General features: G+C 41.5%; 1 protein-coding gene across 2 annotated transcripts in view; it reads right to left on the bottom strand.

The window, feature by feature from the left end:
* Positions 1 to 14,041, bottom strand: part of Prpf39 (pre-mRNA processing factor 39) — a 36,246-nt gene extending 22,205 nt beyond the window's left edge. The window contains exons 1-4 of one of the 2 annotated variants that reach the window (XM_004649145.3): positions 13,906 to 14,041; positions 3,985 to 4,334; positions 3,288 to 3,413; positions 2,522 to 2,640 (exon numbers count right to left, since the gene is read on the bottom strand). In XM_004649145.3, coding sequence (XP_004649202.1) covers positions 2,522 to 2,640; positions 3,288 to 3,413; positions 3,985 to 4,305 — 566 coding nt within the window. In that variant the 5' untranslated portion in view covers positions 4,306 to 4,334; positions 13,906 to 14,041. Of the gene's footprint in view, positions 1 to 2,521; positions 2,641 to 2,768; positions 2,932 to 3,034; positions 3,104 to 3,287; positions 3,416 to 3,984; positions 4,335 to 13,905 lie in introns of those variants that run through there. The other variant, XM_045154210.1, reaches the window with a different exon arrangement.
* Between the last annotated feature and the right edge of the window lie 6,372 nt (positions 14,042 to 20,413).

The following is a 20,413-nucleotide window of genomic DNA, read 5'->3' as shown; positions in this document are numbered from 1 at the left end:
TGCACATGCACCTTGGGTTTGTTTGCAATGGCTATAGGCCCTAGCATACCCATACCCTCCTCCAGAAAGAAAGAAAAGAAAAAAAATGTTTGGTGGCGGGCTGGAGAGATGGCTTAGCGGTTAAGCGCTTGCCTGTGAAGCCTAAGGACCCCGGTTCGAGGATTGGTTCCCCAGGTCCCACGTTAGCCAGACGCACAAAGGGGTGCACGCATCTGGAGTTCGTTTGCAGAGGCTGGAAGCCCTGGAGTGCCCATTCTCTCCCTCTCCCTGTCTTTCTCTCTGTGTCTGTCGCTCTCAAATAAATAAATAAATAATTAAAAAAAAAAATGTTTGGGGGGTTTGGAGAGATGGGTTAGTGTTTAAGGTGTTTGCCTACAAAGCCAAAGGATCCCGATTCAATTCTCCAGGACCCATGTAAGCTAGATGCACAAGAGGGTGCATATATGTGGAGTTTGTATGCAGTGGTTGGAGACCCTGGCATGTCCTTTTTTTTCTCTCTCTCAAATAAATAGATAATAAAAAAATTTTACAAATGTTTGGAGAGTAATGTTATTATGTTTAAATGAAGGTCTACTCAATGAATAAGGAATTTTGAACTCTGGATAAAAGCACAGCTCTGGTATTTCATAAGCAGGTTTACATTTCTTCCACAGAGCAGAATATCCTCCTCTAAGGAAACTGCTGGTACAAGTATATGATTAATAATGCAACATCCTCCCAACAAAAGCCTGAGTGGCCTTAAAATTATTTTTTCAGCCCAAATATTCTCTACCAAGAAAGTTGTATACAAGCATCTAAAAGGTAGGTATAAATCAAGAAAGAACAATATCTAACAATTTTTTAAAAACATATTTATTAGAGACACACAGAGAGAGAAAGAGAGAGAGAGAGAGAGAAGGAGAAGAGATGAGATGAGATAGTGAGAATGGGCACACCAGGGGCTCTAGCCATTGCAAACGAACTCCAGATGTGTGTGCCACCATGTGCATCTGTCATAAGTGGGACCTGGCGATTCAAACCTGGGTCCTTAAGAACCATGATGAGGAAACTGCAAGATAACTGCTATATGACAGAATGAGAAGAGAGCATCCAGGTTGGCCAGGCTGCGAAAGAGATATATCAGAAGGGATAGCTCCAAGAGGGCAGGCAAAAAAGTGAGACTGAGTATCAAGTATTTAGACAGAAACACTTTCATTACACAAATAAGAAAAATGGGTGAGAAAGAGAATTAACACTGAAAAGATAATGCTTAAGGATGACATGACGATAAAAATATTTACAGATTCATGCTGAGTGTGGTGGCACACAACTTTAATCCCACATTTGGGAGGCAGAGGTAGGAAGATCGCCATAAATTCAAGGGCACCTTGAGACTACATCGTGAATTACAGGTCAGCCTGAGATAGAGTGAGACCCTACCTCAAAAAAGAAAAACAAATTTAAAAAATTTACAGATTCAGAATGACTAAAAGACACAGAAACAGATCTCTGGAAACCTATTCTATTCCTAAGTGTGGTGACTCACACCTAATCCCAGTCTTGGGAAGCTAAATTAGGAAGATCATAGTGAATTTAAGAATAGCTCAGGCTGACTTGGAACTCACTCTAGTCCAGGCTGAGTGAGACCTCTTGCCTACCAAAAAGGAGAAAAAAAGAAAAGAAAAGAAAAAGAGGGCTGGAGAGATGGCTCAGCAGTTAAGAAACTTGCCTGCAAATCATAATGACCCAGGTTCAATTCCCCAGTACCCACATAAAGCCAGATGCACAAAGTAGCACATGCATCTGGAGTTCATCTGTAGCGGGCGGAGGTACTGGTGCACTCATTTGCCCTTTTTTCTCTATTTGAAAATAAATAAAATATTACTTAAAAAAAAAAAAGAAGGCCAAGCATGGTGGCACATGCCTTTAATCCCAGCACTTAGGAGGCAGAGGTAGGAGGATCGTCATGAGTTTGAGGCCACCCTGAGACTACATAGTGAAATCTAGGTCGGCCTGGATTAGAGAGACCCTATGTCACAAAAACCAAAATAAAAAGAAAACAGACAGTTAAATACTATGTATACCTGAAGACACAAACTAAGCCATTATTGTGAGTAGACTGTAACGGGAGACATAAATGAAAGGGTGTGGAACAGAGGAAAGCTTTTTTAACTAAAAATGGGCTGGAAAGATGGCTTAGTGGTTAAGGCATTTGCCTGTGAAGCCAAAGAACCCAGGTTCAATTCCCCAGGATTCACGCAAGCCAGATGTACAAGGGGCACATGCATCTGGAGTTTGTTTGCAGTGGCTAGAGGCCCTGGCATGGCCATTCTGCATGCCTATCTCTATCTGCTTGCAAATAAATAAATTAAAAAAAAATAAAACCAAACATGTTTATTACATGTGCCAGTTTTTCAAAGCAATGGAAAGGAAATGTATAAATGTTAAGCTTCTAGTGTAGCATTCACGAATAGCTCTATTTTTATTATCTGGATACTTATTTAAATCTTCAAGTATATTTGAGCATCAATATTTAACATACCCTCTTATTGTACTGTTTGTCTCAGGATCACCAGGGTCCAATGTTTCTTTTAAGAAGTTTATATAGTGTATCCAAAGATCAACACTAAGAGGTATTGCCTGAAGCCCCCGTCGATACACCTAAGAAGAAAACAATAAACTGTACTTCAAATAGTTAAATATTGCTTAACAGAGAGGTAACACTGTGTTATCCGGTGAACCTTAGAAATACTAATTACTGGAATTTTGTTTAAATAATCTACCATTACCATTTGGGTGGAGGTTGGATAGAACATGGCAATGTTCTGATCCCCACGTGCAGAGTCTTGATCTTCAAAGCGCAGCAGTCCCTGCATTCTGACCGGGTTGTGTGGGCAGGCTTTGGGTTACAGACCATAGGGCACAGACCCATTAGAGCATCAATGACAGCGTCTGACCAAAAATGCAATAAGACGTAGCAAATGTGACTAGCAAACCAACTATATTGTTTGGAAAATGAGAAATAAATGTAAGTGAGAGAAAAGCCCTGCCCTACTTGTTAAGCTGCAGTGTAATACAGAGGCTTGCACTGCAAAGCTTGACAAACTGTAGAGGTTTAACGCACCTGCCAACAAAGAGAGAAAATATTAGCTACAAATGCCACAAAAGTGACAAATGCAAATAAAATACCCTATAAAAATTGTTTGACCATAAATGGTAGGTACTGCCAGCCAAAAAAAGGTCTCTGTTTTGTTATTAATTGGCTCACAGTACCTAACAGAGGTAACTTTATTCAGTGATGTACGTACCTCATCTGAATGTTTAACGTTGTCATGTCGCTTTTCAAGGTCTGCATACTTTTTCCAATAACCATAGCAATATGGGTAGTGTATGAAAAATTTGTCAAATGCTTTCCTGGCAGCCATCAAGTGATTCTGATAAAAATAAAACAAGGTACTTAAGCATCTTGTAAATTTTTTGCCAAAAAAATAAGGACTAAAAAATAACAAGGTGCTGGGAATGAAATCCAGGGTCTCACACACACATTCTAGACAAGTTAAGTGCCCTATATGAGCTACATACCCACCTCCTTAAAGTAACTTTAATTCAGTACTTCTACACATATTACATACACAAACATTACTTATCACACATTTGGCCTTGACTATCCTGAATCTTCACAGTACGAAAATGCTGTTATTTCCAAAGCTAACGATATACATCTAAGCTGGATATGGTGGTGCAAGCCTTTAATCCAACACTCGGGAGGCAGAGGTAGGAGGACTGCTCTGAGTTTGAGGCCACCCTGAGACTACATAGTGAATTCCAAGTCAGCCTGAGCTGGAGTGAGACCCTACCTTGAAAGACCATTAAAAAAAAAAAAAGATATACATCTAATATTACTGAACTAAATCTGAAAATATTGTAAAAATAAACTTAATTATAAAACAGAAAGGCCTAAACCAATACTACTGTCCTTCTGATACCATTTAAATTGTTACTTACCTCCTGTTCTACATACTGGAGCAAATAAACCCAGCCTGTAAAATCCTGAGGATTACTTTCTATAGTTTTCCAAAATTTTTCATATTCTAAAGGGAAATTTGCTTCTGTTTCTGTCACGGGAAGTTCCACAGCATTTGCCATTTCACTTTCTTCTGTTGGTGCATTCACACTGGGAGAGCTGTCTGGTGATTGTTCCATTTCTGTAACATTCATAATCTCCGTACTGAAGTCAGCAGGATGCTCTGCCACTGCTGCCTCTGAACTGATGCCTGTGCTGCCATTGCCAGAATTTCTGTACTCGTCCATGTGAGAATTTTGCATAGCTATTTATTTGGTCTTTAGTTAGTGATCTGTAGAAATACAAGAAGAAAAAAAGATACATTTTCCAAATGTAGAAGTAGTGATTGACATGAACCTCTTAAAAAGTCGTATTTGCCTATTAAAAATACAGTCAATCAGCCGGGCGTGGTGGTGCACGCCTTTAATCCTTGCACTCAAGAGGCAGAGGTAGGAGGATCACTGTGAGTTTGAGGCCACCCTGAGACTACATAGTGAATTCCAGGACAGCCTGGGCTTGAGTGAGACCCTACCTCAAAAAACCAAAAAAAAAAAAAAAATATTTTTTTCAATCAAATTAATATTTAATCGCCAAGAAATAGAAAACTATATTGTTAATAGTTTACTTCATTTAGAAGTTCTACTGTCCAGCATTTACCCATGGGTAAGTTTCTGTTCCTCCAAATTATTTAAGAGAAATTGGTAGAAGTACAATTGTCTGGGCTCTAGCCTAGACTTCAGAATAACTGGAGTGTTAGCCAAGGCATCTGTGTTTGTTTAAAGTAACTTTTGGGGACAGGAGCCTTAGCATTTTTCCAAATAAACTGTAACAAAACCCAGATTTTTTTTTAAAAAAATCATGTAATTGCAAAATAAAATTATAGCCAGGTAACTCAGTTACCTCTTGTCTAATAACAACAAAACTCTCATTTTCACTAATTCAATTAAATAACTGTAGGCAAACCAAAAGAACACAACACTCATACTACTTTTGTGGGGGAAACTGTTAATATTAACCAACATTTTTATTGTACTTTAGTTTACTTGGCATAGATCCTCATAAATCTGTAAATGATTATAGTGTGTATGTGATACCATGAACCGAAAATAGAAAAATGAGTTTCCTTCAGCTTAGATGGTAATGATTAATTAGTGTCACCAATTTATCCTAAAAAAAAAAAAAGAAAAGAAAAGAAAGCCAGGCATGGTGACACACGCCTTTAATCCCAGCACTCAGGAGGCAGAAGAGGATCGCTGTGAGTTCAAGGGCATCCTGAGAGTACATAATGAATTCAAGGTTAGCCTGGGCTAGGACAAGACTCCACCTTGAAAAAACAGAAAAAAAAAAAAGAAATAATTTCTCAGCTTGTTTTGCTATCTTTTCCCCTGTCCTAAGAGACAATATATGAAGATTAATTTTCCATATGCCAATTAGTCACAAGATTGTGGGTTTTTAATTTCTACGTCATTATTTTAAAAATTGCTGGTTAATATATTCTGAGTCATTTACTTTCTACTCTATGCTAATTGCATACTTCATTCAGTAGGTTGTAAGAATTACTTTTGGAATCAGCAAATTTACCACACCCCTGAATCTTCAGACTATCAATTACTCCATATCCTACAATTACACTGTTGTAAAAAGATTTAAGAACATGGGCCTTATCCGTATGGAAATCATTCTGATGATATACTAAATGTTATTCTAACATAAATTACTAGTATCAGTTTATACTTAATCACCACCAGTAACTTCCAAACAAAATAAAACAGCAAAAGTACAAGTAACTTTAAAAAGGAAGAAGAGAACAATAGTATGGTGCCAATATTAAGACAGAAAAGCTGGGGATGGTGAGGCATGCTTGTAATCCCAGCAATCAGGAGGTAGAGGCAGGAAGATCAGGAGTTTATGGCCAGTCTCAGCCTCACACGTCCAAGCCAGTTATACCTTTCCCTCTCATACTTTCGGCCTGGGACTACTGAGTGCCAGGTCAGTCTGGACTAGAGTGAAATCCTACCTCAGAAAAAAACAAAACAAACAAAAAAAGTAGTTCTACTTGTTTGGAATTAAGTTACATATAAGTTTATATAATATATAAACATTGTTTCAGGCTAAGCTATCCTGTACACTATAATTGTTTCCTTGCTTGTATCTCTTTACCCCTTTCCTCATTATTTTCAAGTGTTTGTTTCAAAACTGAAATACTTTGCTCTAAGAAATTTTATAAAAATACTTCAAAAACAAGTTGTCACACAACAATCCATTTTTCCTCCAGAAACATTCCCTCTGAAAACACTTTATATCCCATAGAAACTTACACTGGTTTTTATCTAAGGTTTCTCTAAACATTTTGAAACCAAAAAATTCCTTTTACTTATATCTTGTGGTTGAATTTTATCTGTGGCAACCATACTCTTTCTTCCTTGACTTTAATCTCATTTTTAAATCATTTCTATAACCTCCAAGGGTGTATGCGGAAGGACAATGTAAGGTTTTCCAATTCTGATAACTAAATGGTAGAGTTCTAGATATTAAATCTGTTCATTATCTTTGAGCATCTAGTTAGTATTGCTCCTCAGAAAGTGAGATGAATTTCTATTGCTCATTCTCCATGTGACCTGATTTTTTCTTCAGGAGAAGCTTAAGTTTCTTTTCTCCTGTTGAGCTCAAATGCCATGTGCCTCAATGTGAGCTTTCCCCATTCATTCTGCAGGGCATTCATTCAAGTCTACTTTTAAAAAATATTTTAAACTGATATATAAAACAAGTGCTTTGGGGCTGGAGAGATGGCTTAGCGATTAAGCGCTTGCCTGTGAAGCGTAAGGACCCTGGTTCGAGGCTCGGTTCCCCAGGTCCCACGTTAGCCAGATGTACAAGGGGGCGCACGCATCTGGAGTTCGTTTGCAGAGGCTGGAAGCCCTGGTGCTCCCATTCTCTCTCTCTCCCTCTATCTGTCTTTCTCTCTGTGTCTGTCGCTCTCAAATTAAAAAAAACAAACAAACAAGTGTTTTGTATTTGGGATACTATTTAATGTTTTGACCCATTCATACATTGTATGATTTTGATGAGGGTGGTACTGAGGATTGAATCTCAGGCCTCATCTATGTGAAGCACATGTTTCACCACTAAGCTATATTCCTTCTTGCCCCTACTGCATAAGGTTTATTGACTTCATTATTTTGAGAGAGACACACACACGGGGAGGGGGTGGGAGGGAGGGGGGAGGGAGACAGACAGAATGGGCACACCAGAGCCTCTCTAGCCACTGCAAACAAACTCCAGACACATGTGCTCCCATGTACATCGGGCTTACATGGGTACTGGGAAGTTGAACCTGGGTCCTTAGGCTTCACAGACAAGTGCCTTACTCTCCAGCCCCTGCACAGGTTTAAATTAGAGTAAATCTATGTACCTTCTCAATCATTTACCATTTCTTTATAGTGAAGGCATTCAAAATGCTTTCTTAAATATATAGCACTTTATGACTACTTAATCAAGAGCAAGAGCACACCAGAACATCCCATTACTAACAACTGAGAAGTCCTAATTCATTTCACTTGTTTTTGTTTTGTTGCTAGTGTTAGTAACTAAACCCTAAGCCCAGGGCCTCATGCATGCCAGACAAGTGTTCTACCACTTAGTTATATCTCCAGCCACAGTGGGCCTATTTCATTGTATTTATTTACTTACTAGTTTTTCGAGATAGGATTTCACTCTAACCCAGGCTGACCTGGAATTTACCATGTAGTCTCAGGGCGTACTCAAACTCACAGCTATTCTCCTAACTCTAACTTTCGAGTTTGGGGATTAAAGATGTGTATCACCACAACTGGCTATTTTTAAAAACCATTTATTTATTTATTTATTTGGAAGAAACGAGAGAGAGTGAGAGTGTGAGCGAACGAGTATGAGAATGGGTGTGCCAAGGCCTCCTGCAGTTGATGCACACATTAAAAATTCCATTAAAAAAAAGTAAAAGAGGGCTGGAGAGGTTAAGGTTCTTGCCTGCAAAGCCAAAGGATCCCGGTTTGACTCTCCAGGACCCATGTAAGCCAGATGCACAAGGGGGTGCATGCATCTGGAGTTCATTTGCAGTGGCTGGAGGCCCTGGTGTGCCCATTCATTCTCTCTCTCAAATGAATAAAATATATTTTTTTTAAAAAGTAAAAGAATTCTCTCGGAGCCGGGCGTGGTGGCGCACTCCTTTAATCCCAGCACTCGGGAGGCAGAGGTAGGAGGATCGCCGAGAGTTCGAGGCCACCCTGAGACTACATAGTGAATTCCAGGTCAGCCTGAGCCAGAGTGAGACCCTACCTCGGAAAAAAAAAAAAAAAAAAAAAATTCTCTCAGAATAGAATGACTCCAAAGGACAACAAATGAACTCCAGATGTATGAGTCATTTTGCACATATGGTTTTAACTGGGTACTGGGAAATCAAACCTGGGTCTGTCAGGCTTTGCAAGCAAACACCTTTAACTGCTGAGCCATTCCTCCAGCCCCCCTCATTTTTTTTTTTCAAGGTAGGGTATCACTCTAGCCCAGGCTGGACTGGAATTCACTATGTAGTCTCAGGGTGGCCTCCAACTCATGGCAATTCTCCTACCTCTGCCTCCTCAGTGCTGGGATTAAAGGCGTGCACCACCACGCCCAGCCAGCACCCCCCCCCCCATTTCACCTACATATTTTTGTCACTGAATTTTTTTCTTTCGTGATTTTTTTCATCTCTTTATTATCTATGTGTTGAACATGTATTACCTTACCTGAATGTTTAACCTGTAATTAATCCTCTCCTTTTTTTAAATTTATTTTTTCAGTTTAAAATTTTTTTTTAATTTTTATTTATTTATTTATTTATTTATTTGAGAGTGACAGACACAGAGAGAAAGACAGAGAGAGAGAGAGAGAGAGAGAGAGAGAGAGAGAGAGAATGGGCGCGCCAGGGCTTCCAGCCTCTGCAAACGAACTCCAGACGCGTGCGCCCCCTTGTGCAACTGGCTAACGTGGGACCTGGGGAACCGAGCCTCGAACCGGGGTCCTTAGGCTTCATAGGCAAGCACTTAACCGCTAAGCCATCTCTCCAGCCCTAAAATTGTTTTTATCTGCTACCAACATTTTTTATTGTAAGGAATACAAAATGTATGGCAAATTAACACACCATTTTCTATTTTATTTTCAGTTTAGCTGGCATGTATGTGTACATGTTGGACAGTGACATTTGAACAGCACTTTTGAAAAAGCAATGAATGCCATTACCTGGCATAAATACCTAAATTTGCATTCCAGCACCTAGTAAGACATCCAGTTGCCAAATGATTAATAGTCTGTAACCCTCCAAATTTCCTGACCTGTTTCCTTTGTCACCACAATAGAATCACCACAGCCGTTCAATCCTCTCCTTTTTGTGAGGGTAAGCAAGCAAAGTTTTATTGAGAAGTGAAAGTAAAAACAGGCCCTGCAGCAGAGAGATACTACACCTTTTTTTTTTGGAGGTAGGGTTTTACTCTAGTCCAGGTTGTTCCTGGAATTCACTATGTAGTCCCAGAGTGACTGCAAAGGCATGGCGATCCTCCTACCTATGACTCCTGAGTGCTGGGATTAAAGGTGTGTGCCACCACACCCAGTGAAATGAATAACTTTTTAAAAACATGTATTTATTTTGCATCTTTATCATGCCACTCCTATAAAAGCTGAAATATATAAACTATTATCTGTTTCTATGCATTCTCATAAGTTATTAAGACCATGAGCATGAATCAAGTGTGACTTCAATTGGTCAATATCACAGCTCCCACTGTAAAGTCATCTTATTACCTCCTGGTCACAATGGATAGTGTCTCACCATCTATTAAAAGAAAATGCCCACAACTCATAACTTGGGTCACTTCTCCCACCCATTTTTTTTTTCAATTTTTTGTATTTATTTTGACTTGAGACAGAGAGAGAGGGAGAGAGAATAGGTGTGTCAGGGCCTGTAGCTGCTGAAAACGAACTCCAGACACACTTGCTAACTTGTGCATCTGGCTTACTTGGGACCTGAAGAATCAAACCTGGGTACTTAGGCTTCCCAGGCAAGCACTTTAACCACTAATCCATCTCTCCAGCCCTCCCACCCATATTCTGAAGAATTTTGCTTTCTAGCCACACATGGTGGCTCAAACTTGTAATCCAAGACTTGGGACATAGATGTAGGAGGATTATGAATTCAAGGCCAGCATAGACTACTTAGAGAGACCTCATCTCTGAAAGAAAGAAAAGACAAGAAAAGTCACCCGGACACAGTGATGCACACATTCAATCTCAGCATTTAGGGAGGCAGAGATAGGGGGTTTGCTGTGAGTTTGATACCAGCCTAGGACAATAGCAGGAGTGCCAAGTCAGTCTGTGCTAGAGTAAGACCTTACCTGAGGTTGGGCGGGAGGGGGAGAGGGGGGGGCTTGTGGGCGAGGACGACTCACCTTTACTCTCCCATTATTACATGTTTAGCATTTAAAATAGCTCTCCTTTTCCATATGTTAATGTCCAACACTCATACTGCAATTTAACTTTACTTGAAAAATTTTTTTTTTAATTTTTTTTTTTATTTTTTTTAATTTAATTTATTAGTTTTCTTTTCAGTAAATACAGGCAGTTTGGTACCATTATTTAGGCTCTTTACTTGAAAATTTTAAGGAGTTGAGCACAGTGTCACACATTTGTAATCCCAGCATTGGAGAGGATGAGGCAGGAGAACCATGAGGCCCAAGATAGCCTGGGCTATACAGTGAGATCCTATTTCAACCCTTTCCCCCCTTAAAAAAAAAAAAAAAAAAGCCAGGGCTAGAGAGATGGTTTAGGGGTTAAGGTGTTTGCCTGCAAAGCCTAAGGAACCAGGTTCAATTCTTCAGTACCCACATAAGCCTGATACACAAGGTGACACATGTGTTGAGTTTGTTTGCAGTGGCTGGAGACTGTGGCACACAAATTGTCTCTCTCAAATAAATAAGTAAAAAATTTTTTTTAAATGCCGAAGGGTAACCATAAGCTAAATTAAAGATAAACAATGTCTGGGGAAGTGGTAACATTCACCATACTGGGTCACCAAGATGTTCTTGACTGGATAATTATCTGTGCATGGTGGCACACACCTGTAATCCCCACACTGGAGAGGTCAGCCTGGTGAATTCTAGGCCAGCCAGAATAGAAGACCCCATCTTGTAAAAATAAAAAAGAAAGAAAATAGGACCAGAGATGGGTGTGGTGGCTCATGCCTTAATCCCAGCACTCATGAGGCAGAGGTAGGAGGACTGCCCTGAGTTTGAGACCACCCTGAGACTATGTAGTGAGTTCCAGGTCAGCCTAGACCAGAATGAAACCCTACCTCAATTCTCCAGTATCCATGTAAAGCCAGTTGTGCGAGGTAACACATATATCTGTCGTTTGTTTGCAGTGGCTACAGGCCCTGGTGCACCAATATTCTATCTGCTTCTTTCTCATAAATAAACTTTTGTAGGTTTTTTTTTTTTTTTTTAAATGAGAGAGGATTGGTACGCCAGGGTCTCCAGCCACTGCAATCGAACTCAGACCTGTGTGCCACCTTGTGAACATATGTGACCTTGTGTGCTTGTGTCACCTTGTATATCTGGCTTACGTGGGATCTGGAGAGTCAAACATGGGTCCTTAGGCTTCACAGGCATACTATATAGTGGATTCCAGGTCAGCCTGGGCTAGAGTGAGATTCTACCTGGGGGCGGGGGGGGGGGGAGAGGGAAGAGAGAGAGAAAATACAGTTTTTCTATGTCATACATTTAACATCTGCTATAGTTGGGGTAAAGTAAAACATGTGCCTAACAGTCAACATGATATTTTAAAATACAAAAGATCAGGCTGGAAAAATGATTCAGTGGGCAAAATGCTAACTGTAAGTGTGACATCCTTAGTTCAGATTCCCAGAACCCAAATAAAAGCTGGATATTATAGTACATGTATAAAATCCTAGTGAGTCTATGACAAGATGGGAGGGAAAGTGACTGGCCAGAAGACTAGTCACTAGCATGGTGCATGCAGCAGCGAACAAGAGACCCTGTCCCAAACAAGGCCAAAGGCAAAGACTAAGACCCAAGGTTGTTATGTGCCCTTGTACCATACTCACACATGAACGCATTCAGATAAACAAAAATTAAGTCTTGGAGGATAATTTAAGTGATCAAAGTTACTAAGCATTGAGCATTTGACCTAATACCTGTTTTTCTCTCTCTCTCCATTATTTATTTATTTAGGTTTTTCAAGTTAGGGTCTCTCTCACGTCCAGGCTGACCTGGAATTCACTATGTAGTCTCAGGATGGCCTTGAAACAGCAATCTTCCTACCTGTGCCTCCCAAGTGCTGGCATTAAAGGCATGCACCACCACACCCAGCTAAAAAAAATTCTCTATATGCCTCTTATGTTTGTAGAGGTATCAAAAACTTACACCATTATTTCTTTTCATTAAGAGCAATGTATAAAAGTCTAATAGCCAGCTTTTAATCCACAGATGACTCTGTGTGTCAGCCAAAGATAAGTTACTATGAAAGCTTGGGCTGTTAAGAAAAGACATCATAACTATTGGTTTTGGTGCCTATTTTTAGACACTAAGAATATTTACAGATGACCTTATTTGCACATATTAAACACTATGTAGTAGGAACAGGTCTTTGTTTATATATTTACATAAATGCTTCTAGTATCTGGAAAAAGTTACCATTTGCTGTAACGACTTTCTTCCCACTTGGGCTACTAAAATGAAATGGCTTTACACCGAATTGTTAACACCCAGAAGGTTCTGCTCTTTCTCGGGTCAGGCTAGGCTAGAATGAGACCCTACCTCAAAAAAAAAAAAAAAAAAAAAAAAAAAAGCCAAAACACACACAACACACAGCAGGCACAACTGGACTCACAAAATTATTATTCTTAATTCCTCTATAATGTAATCAAGTCTAAATATTATTGAATATTGGGGTCTAAGAATATTTTTGCTTTTCTATTTAATTTCATGCCACCTACTAGTCAGTCATTTGTAATTAACACCTAAGTCTTACGGAAAAATCTGAGCAAGTCTGTAGATCTCCATTCCGTTATCCTGTACCAGAGAGTGAAGAGTGGAAGTTCCAACTTGCAAGTCTAGAATGAGGTTATAAAACTGGGGGATGGCGGGTGGGCGGGAACCTGACAGTAATATCTGGACAGACTTTAAAACTGCCACGGACACCTTAACACTCAAGTTCCAACATCAGCTCCTCATTGCCAAGGACGAAGCAAAGTTTACAGTAAATTCTGAAATGATTAGATCAACTTTCCAATAACCTTAAGTTCTCAAACGTGAGGCCCCTGGGGTAACACTGAAAGCCCCCCCCCCCCATTTAAATCGGCCTAGCACCTCGCCACCGACACTTAGGCGGGGCTGTGGACCTCACGTAGCATTTGTTAACTTAAAGACCCGGGGCTGGTCTCTAATTACAAAATAAATGAATAAAAATCACTCCATCAAATCAAATGCGCCTACGAAGCCCTTCCGAGTCTCTATTTTCTGTCTCTGTGCGGTTTTCCAACATTCTCGGGGTGCGGCTGTGCGAGGCACGGCGCGCAACGCGCCCTCCAGGCTGCAGTCCCGGGTGTGCTCCATCCTCCGGGGCTCGGATGGACGCGGACCCTCCCAGACGACCCCCGGCGCCGCCCCACCCAACTTGCGGCGAGGGCACCGAGCGGCCGGCGCACGGTCGGCTGGCGCCGGCGCCCGCAGGCCTCACTCGGGCAGCGCGGGACCGCGAGGCCCCGGCGTCGCGTCGGGCCGCAGGCCGCTTCCGCCCGGCCCGCCTTCCTCCCTCCCGCTAGCCTCCGCCTCGGCTACCTGAAGGTCGGCGCCGCCGCTCCAGGCCATAAGCCGAAGTCTGGGCCAAACTAGCGGACCACGGCCCTCCCCAACACCTCCGTTCTCACCACCCCCTCGACCGCCGCCAACAGCGACACAGCCTCCTCCTCGACTAAGACTCGGCGCGCATGCGTTAGTGCCCAGGGCCGAGGCAGCGTCACGTGGTACGGAGCGCACAGGCCCTGCCCCGCCCCTGCTGCCAGCCAGGCCGCTGGGGCGCGGAGTTGTACAAGCCTAGGCCTGATGCGTGATTTAGGAGCATTCATCCCCTGTTCTTGTACCCCAAACTCTAAAATATAGTTATTTTGTCTCTAGGGCCCTCCCAATTGCCTGAAATGCACTGATGTATTCATTTTTTTCCTTCTTTTTAGTTTTTCATGGTAGAGTCTCTCTCTGACCTGAAATTCACTCTATCGTCTCAAACTGGCCTAGAACTCACAGTGAGCTTCCTACCTCTGCCTCCCAAGTCCTAAGTTTAAAGGCATGTGACACCATGCTCTGTTCTATGAGAATGAGTACACCAGGGCCTTCTGCCACTGCAAAAGGAACTCCAGATCCATGTGCCTGCCACTTTGTGTATCAGCTTTACATGGTACTGGGGATTTGAACCCAGGCCATGAAGCTTTGCAAACAAGCACCTTTAACTTCTTTTTTTGTTGTTGTTGTTATTTTTATTTATTTATTTGAGAGCAGCAGACAGAGAGAGAAAGAGAATGGGCACGCCAGGGTCTTCAGCCACTGCAAATGAACTCCAGATGCATGCGCCCCCTTGTGCATCTGGCTAAGGTGGGACCTGGGGAATTGAGCATTGAACAGGGGTCCTTAGGCTTCACAGGCTAGCGCTTAACCGTTAAGCCATCTCTCCAGCCCACCTTTAACTTCTGAGCCATCTCTCCATTCTTTGAAGAACTATTTTAAGGAACATGCATAAAAGTATCCTCTGGCTAGGGGTAATACCTTTAGATTTTTGGTGTTTTGGGTTTTTTTGTTGTTGTTGCTGTTGCTTTTCAAGGTAGAGTCTGACTGTAACTCAAGCTGACCTGAAATTCACTATGTAGTCTCAGGATGGCCTCGAACTCATAGAACCTTCCTACCCTGCCTCCTGAGAGCTGGGATTAAAGGCGTGTGCCACCACGCCTGGCGGGAAATGCTTTGGGCTAGCTGTTTTAGCAGGCCTAGACAGTTGTATGTACTCCATAACCAACCCTTAAATATATATTTTTTTATTTTTAAATTTCGCCTCTTTCGCTTTAAAACAATATTACAATTAGGTTAGGCCAGACATGGTGGCGCACGCCTTTAATCCCAGTACTCAGGAGGCAGAGATAGGAGGATCGCCTGAGTTCAAAGCCACCCTGAGGCTACATAGTGAATTCCACCTAGAGTGAGAACCTACCTCGGACACACACACACACACACACACACACACACACACACACACAAATGGGGGGAGGAAGGGATATTGTTTACAGTTATGGAAGTTGTCAATAAAAAATAAATGATAAAAAATATTACAATTAGGGTTGTGGAGATGGCTCAGTGGTTAAAGGCATTTGCTTGCAATTCTGAAGTTGGGTTCAATTTCCAGATCCCATTTAAAGCCAGATGCCAAAGTAGTGCATGTGTTTAGTTTGTTTGTAGCAGCAACAGGCCCTGGGCCTATTCACATTCCTTCTCTCAAATAAATAAATAATTTTTTTAAAGAAACCAGGTGTGGTGGCACACACCTTTAATCCTAGCACTCTGGAGGCAGAGGTAGGAGGATTGCTGGGAATTCAAGGCAAGCCTGAGCCTACAGAGTGAGTTGCAGTTCAGCCTGGGGATAGACTGAGACTCTATCTCAAAAAAAGAGAGAAAGAGGGTTTAGAGGTTAAAGCACTTGCCTGTGAAGCCTAAGGACCCAAGTTCGATTCCCCAGTACCCACATAAACCAGCTGCACAAGGTGGCAAATGTGTCTGGAGTTTGTTTACAGTGGCTAGAGGCCCCGGTGCGTGCTCACACACACACTCACTCTCTGTCTCTCTTTCAAATAAATAAGTACAAAAAGAGAGAAACAAAAAGAGAAAGAGGAACTGGAGAGATGGCTCAGTGGTTAAGATGCTTGCCTGCAAAGCCTAATGTCCTGAGTTTGATTCCCCAGTACCTACATAAAGCCGAATGCACAAGGTAGCACATACATCTGGAATTCTTTTGCAGCAGCTAAAGGTCGTGGCATGCCCATCCTCTCTGTCTTTCTTCTAAGCTCTCCCTGCTTGAAAATAAATAAATTGAAAAAAATAGAGAATATTATAGTTGTGCACACTTCACGCATCACCTACCAGGGCTTCAGCTTTCCCTGGAATGTGCCTGCCTTTAGAAATGTTTCCAAGATGTTCCCACATTACAGACTGGTAATCATAAACCATCTCAGCAGCACCTTTGTTTCTAAAGAACTTAAATCAACCTTCTGACATTCCACATTTCATAAAATTGGCACCTAGTGCAGCATTCCCTTTCCATTCGCCTCTTCCTTAGGCTTTTTGGGCTTCTCTCATGATGCAACTATGCTTCTTTATGGGTTTAGTCAGCACTTTTACATGCTAACTACTGGAAGATGCCGCCAGCCAGGGCTAGACTTAGGAAAGCCATCCAGAGATTTTGGCTTCTCTAGTGACGCAACTACACTTTTATGGGTTTAGTCAGCACTTTTACATGGTAACTACTGGAATGTGCCATCAGCCAGGGAAGACTGAGGAATGGATGGATTTGGAAAGGATTACACCTAGTAAGGTAACCCAGGCCCAGAAAGCCAAACGTCACATGTTCTCTCTCATATGTGTATCCTAGCTGCAAATGATTGGACTTCTATGTGAGTAGGAATAAAACTCAGTAGCAGGGCTGTAGACATGGCTTAGTGGTTAAGGCATTTGCTTGTAACACCAAGGATCTCAGTTTGATTCTCCAGGACCCATGTAAGCCAGATGCACAAGGGGGCACATACATCTGGAGTTCATTTGCAGTGGCTGGAGGTCCTGGTGTGCTCATTATCTCCACCCCCCACCTCTTTCTTGCAAATAAATAAAAAAGCTGGTTGTGGTGGCATATGCCTTTAATCCCAGCACTCAGGAGGCAGAGGTAGGAGGATCACCATGAGTTTGAGGTCATCCTGAGACTACATAGTGAGTTCTGGGTCACCCTGAGCTAGAGTGAGACCCTACCTCGAAAAACCACAAAACAAACAACTCAGTAGCAGAGGCCAGTAAGCTAGAAAGGGGATATAAAGGGAATGGAAAGGGAAGGGGGAGACTTAATAGGATGGTATTGTATATAAGTACATAGAAGAACAGATTAATGGAGGTGAAAGGCCTAAGTAAGCTCAGGGGAAAAGATTGAGTAAAGGAAAGGTGGAAGGAGGGTTAATCAAAATCTAAGAGGGTATAAAGTCATATGGAAACCTCCTTTTTTTTTTTTTTGACAATGGAGCACTCAGAAACTATAGATAGTTACTAAAAAAATTCAGTGCCAGGGATGGGATACCTTCTAGTGAGTTATTGGACAGGGAGGTCCCTGATGCCCCAAAAACATTACAGGCCATTGCCAAGACACATGGTTTCCCACCAGGAATATATGGTAAGCCCCTACTGCTGTAGACTCCACATACTTGGGCTACAAGGTCACTGAGAAATCCTTCTGGAGGTGTGCTAAAAACCTCCTCTATGTAGACCACCTGACAGAAAGCTAGAAAAAGCTGCGCTGCATGCAGTTCCATGGGAAAGAGAGGAATCACCAGTGGAGATACTCAACAGTGGACACTGTAAACCTTAAATTTGGCCAGCCAGGCCAAATGAGCCAACAGGTGCAATAGTGGCACATCTGTTACGGTGGAAACCAATTGCTCTCTAATTGGACTGGAGGCCTGCTCCATGGGAAGGAATACATTCCTGATACTGAAAACCTACATCAGGGATAGTCATGAGCCCTAGGGGTGTAATGTCTCTTGGTATCTGGCTAAATATATATACTATGTTCTCCAAACTGCCCGGTAAGCATTTCTCTTAATGTTCATACCCATGTATTAATGCTACTCTTATTATTAGCTAAAGAACCTTCTCTTTTCAGATAGTAGTGATCTTGGGATGATTCAGAAGGCACCATGGTGCTGAGAAGAAGTGACAGAGGAGTGCTCAGTACTGAAATATCTCTATCACACCTTCCAAAGCTCAGGGTCCATTGCGAAAGAGGTGACAAAAAGAACTAAGAGCCAAAGGAAGGGTAGGACTCCTTACAACGTGCTCCTCCAGACACAAAATGGCCAGGATATCCATGATCTCACAGTGCCTGACACTACCTATACAAGACCATCATAATAGGAGGAAAAGATGATGACATCAAAATAAAAGAGAGTGGGCTAGAGAGATGGCTTAGCGCTTAAGCGCTTGCCTGTGAAGCCTAAGGACCCCAGTTCAAGGCTCAGTTCCCAGAACCCACGAGGCCAGATGCACAAGGGGGCACACGAATCTGGAGTTCGTTTGCAGTGGCTGGAAGCCCTGGTGTGCCCGTTCTCAATCTCTCTCTCTCTGTCTCTTTCTCTCTCTCTCTGTCACTCTCAAATAAATAAATAAAAAATGGACAAAAAAAAGTTTTAAAAAATAAAAATTAAAAAAAAAATAAAAGAGAGGGACTGGATTGATGGCTTAGCAGTTAAGCACTTGCCTTTGAAGCCTAAGGGCAATGGTTTGAGGCTCAATTACCCAGGACCCACGTTAGCCAGATGCACAAGGGGGCACATGTGTCTGGCGTTCGTTTGCAGTGGCTGGAGGCCCTGGTTTGTGCTCATTCTCTATCTGCCTCTTTCTCTGTCCGTTGCTCTCAAATAAATAATAATAAAAAGAATGTTAAAGTTAAAAAAAAAAAAGAAACTGATTGAGAAGGGATATGATGAGAAAGTGGAATTTCAAAGGGGAAAGTGGGATGAGGAAGTGAATTACCATTGGTTATTGGCTATATGGAAATTGTCAATAAAAATAGTAGATTTTGGGATTCAGACACTAAAGTGGTCATTATAGAAAATTAACATATCCATCATTTCACATGGATATCCTTGATGTTTGTGTATATGGGGTAGAAACAGCTATCAAATGTACTTACTTAGCAAAAATCCCAAATGTGGCAGTTTTTAAGAGAAGGAAATTTTATTTTTATGGTTATCGTCAGTATAGATTTCTCATATGATCTGGGGATGGTGGTGCCATCACTTGGAAGACAGAGGTAGGAGGATCACTGTGATTTGAAGCCTGCAGAGTGAGCTCCAGGTTTCCTGGGCTAGAGTGATACCCTACCTTGAAATAAAAATAAACAAAAGAAAAAACTATGAATACGTCATGATCTCAATTATATGTGGAATCTAAAAAGGTAAAACTTAAAGAAGAGATGGTGATCAGGTGCTTATAGATGAAAGTACAAGGATATGAAAATTTACTCAGCATCTATTGTACAGTATAGTGACTACTTAATAATCTATATTTGCAAACTGATCAGAATGCACTTAAATAAGTTCTCAGCATAAGTGAGGTGATAGATACATAGCTTGATTTAATCGTGTCATAATGTATATACAGGCAGGCATCAGGTTGTAACCCATAAATATATGCAATAAATGTTCCTTTATGCATTTATTTGAATATTATCTTGGACATAATTTTCATTTTTCTTCCTTCTTCCTATCTTTCATTTTCTCTATTATGTGTGGTTTATGTATAGCTTAAGAGAACCAGGTTGGGTGTCCTCTACTGTTCTTCTATTGTTCTTCATGGTGGCTAGCAATTGATTCTAGATCCTCTTGCTTTACACAGTAAACACTCTTACCTGCTGAACAATCTCCCCAACTTTTTCCTTCCTTCTTTCTTCCCTTCCTCCCTCCCTACCTTCCCTTCTCCTTTCCCTCCCCTTTTTTCTCTCTACAGGGCTTCATTAGTAGCCCAAGCTAGCCTAGAATTTGCAATCCATCTGACTTACCTTCCCAAGTGCTGGAATCACCAGTGTGTATATCACACCCAGCCTTTATAGTCATATTTTCCCTAACCACTTCTGCAGTGTTTTCATTTCACTTAATAGTATTAACATCCACTAGTCTAGTTATTCTCCATATCATTTTTTAAAAAATATATTTTATTTATTTATTAGAAAGAGAAGGGGAGTAGATAGAAACAGAGAATGGGCACTCCAGGGCCTCTAGCCACTGCAAACAAACCCCAGACGCATACGCCACCTTGTGCATCTGGCTTTACATGGGTACCGGGGAATCAAACTTCGGTCATTAGGCTTTGCAGGCAAGTGCCCTAACTACTGAGCCATCTCTCCAGCACCTATTCTCCACATCTAAGGGCACTGTCACTAAGTCACTCTTGCCACCAGAATTCCTCTCATATTCACCCTTTAAATTCTCACAGTTTGTGTGTCATTACACCTATACTATCTTGAATCTGGCTCTGAACCCCAAATAATAGG

This window comes from Jaculus jaculus, chromosome 7 (assembly GCF_020740685.1).
Source record: "Jaculus jaculus isolate mJacJac1 chromosome 7, mJacJac1.mat.Y.cur, whole genome shotgun sequence".
Taxonomy (NCBI): Eukaryota; Metazoa; Chordata; class Mammalia; order Rodentia; family Dipodidae; genus Jaculus; species Jaculus jaculus.
Note: the sequence above shows the minus strand (reverse complement) of the source record. Positions and strands in the feature narration are given on the sequence as shown.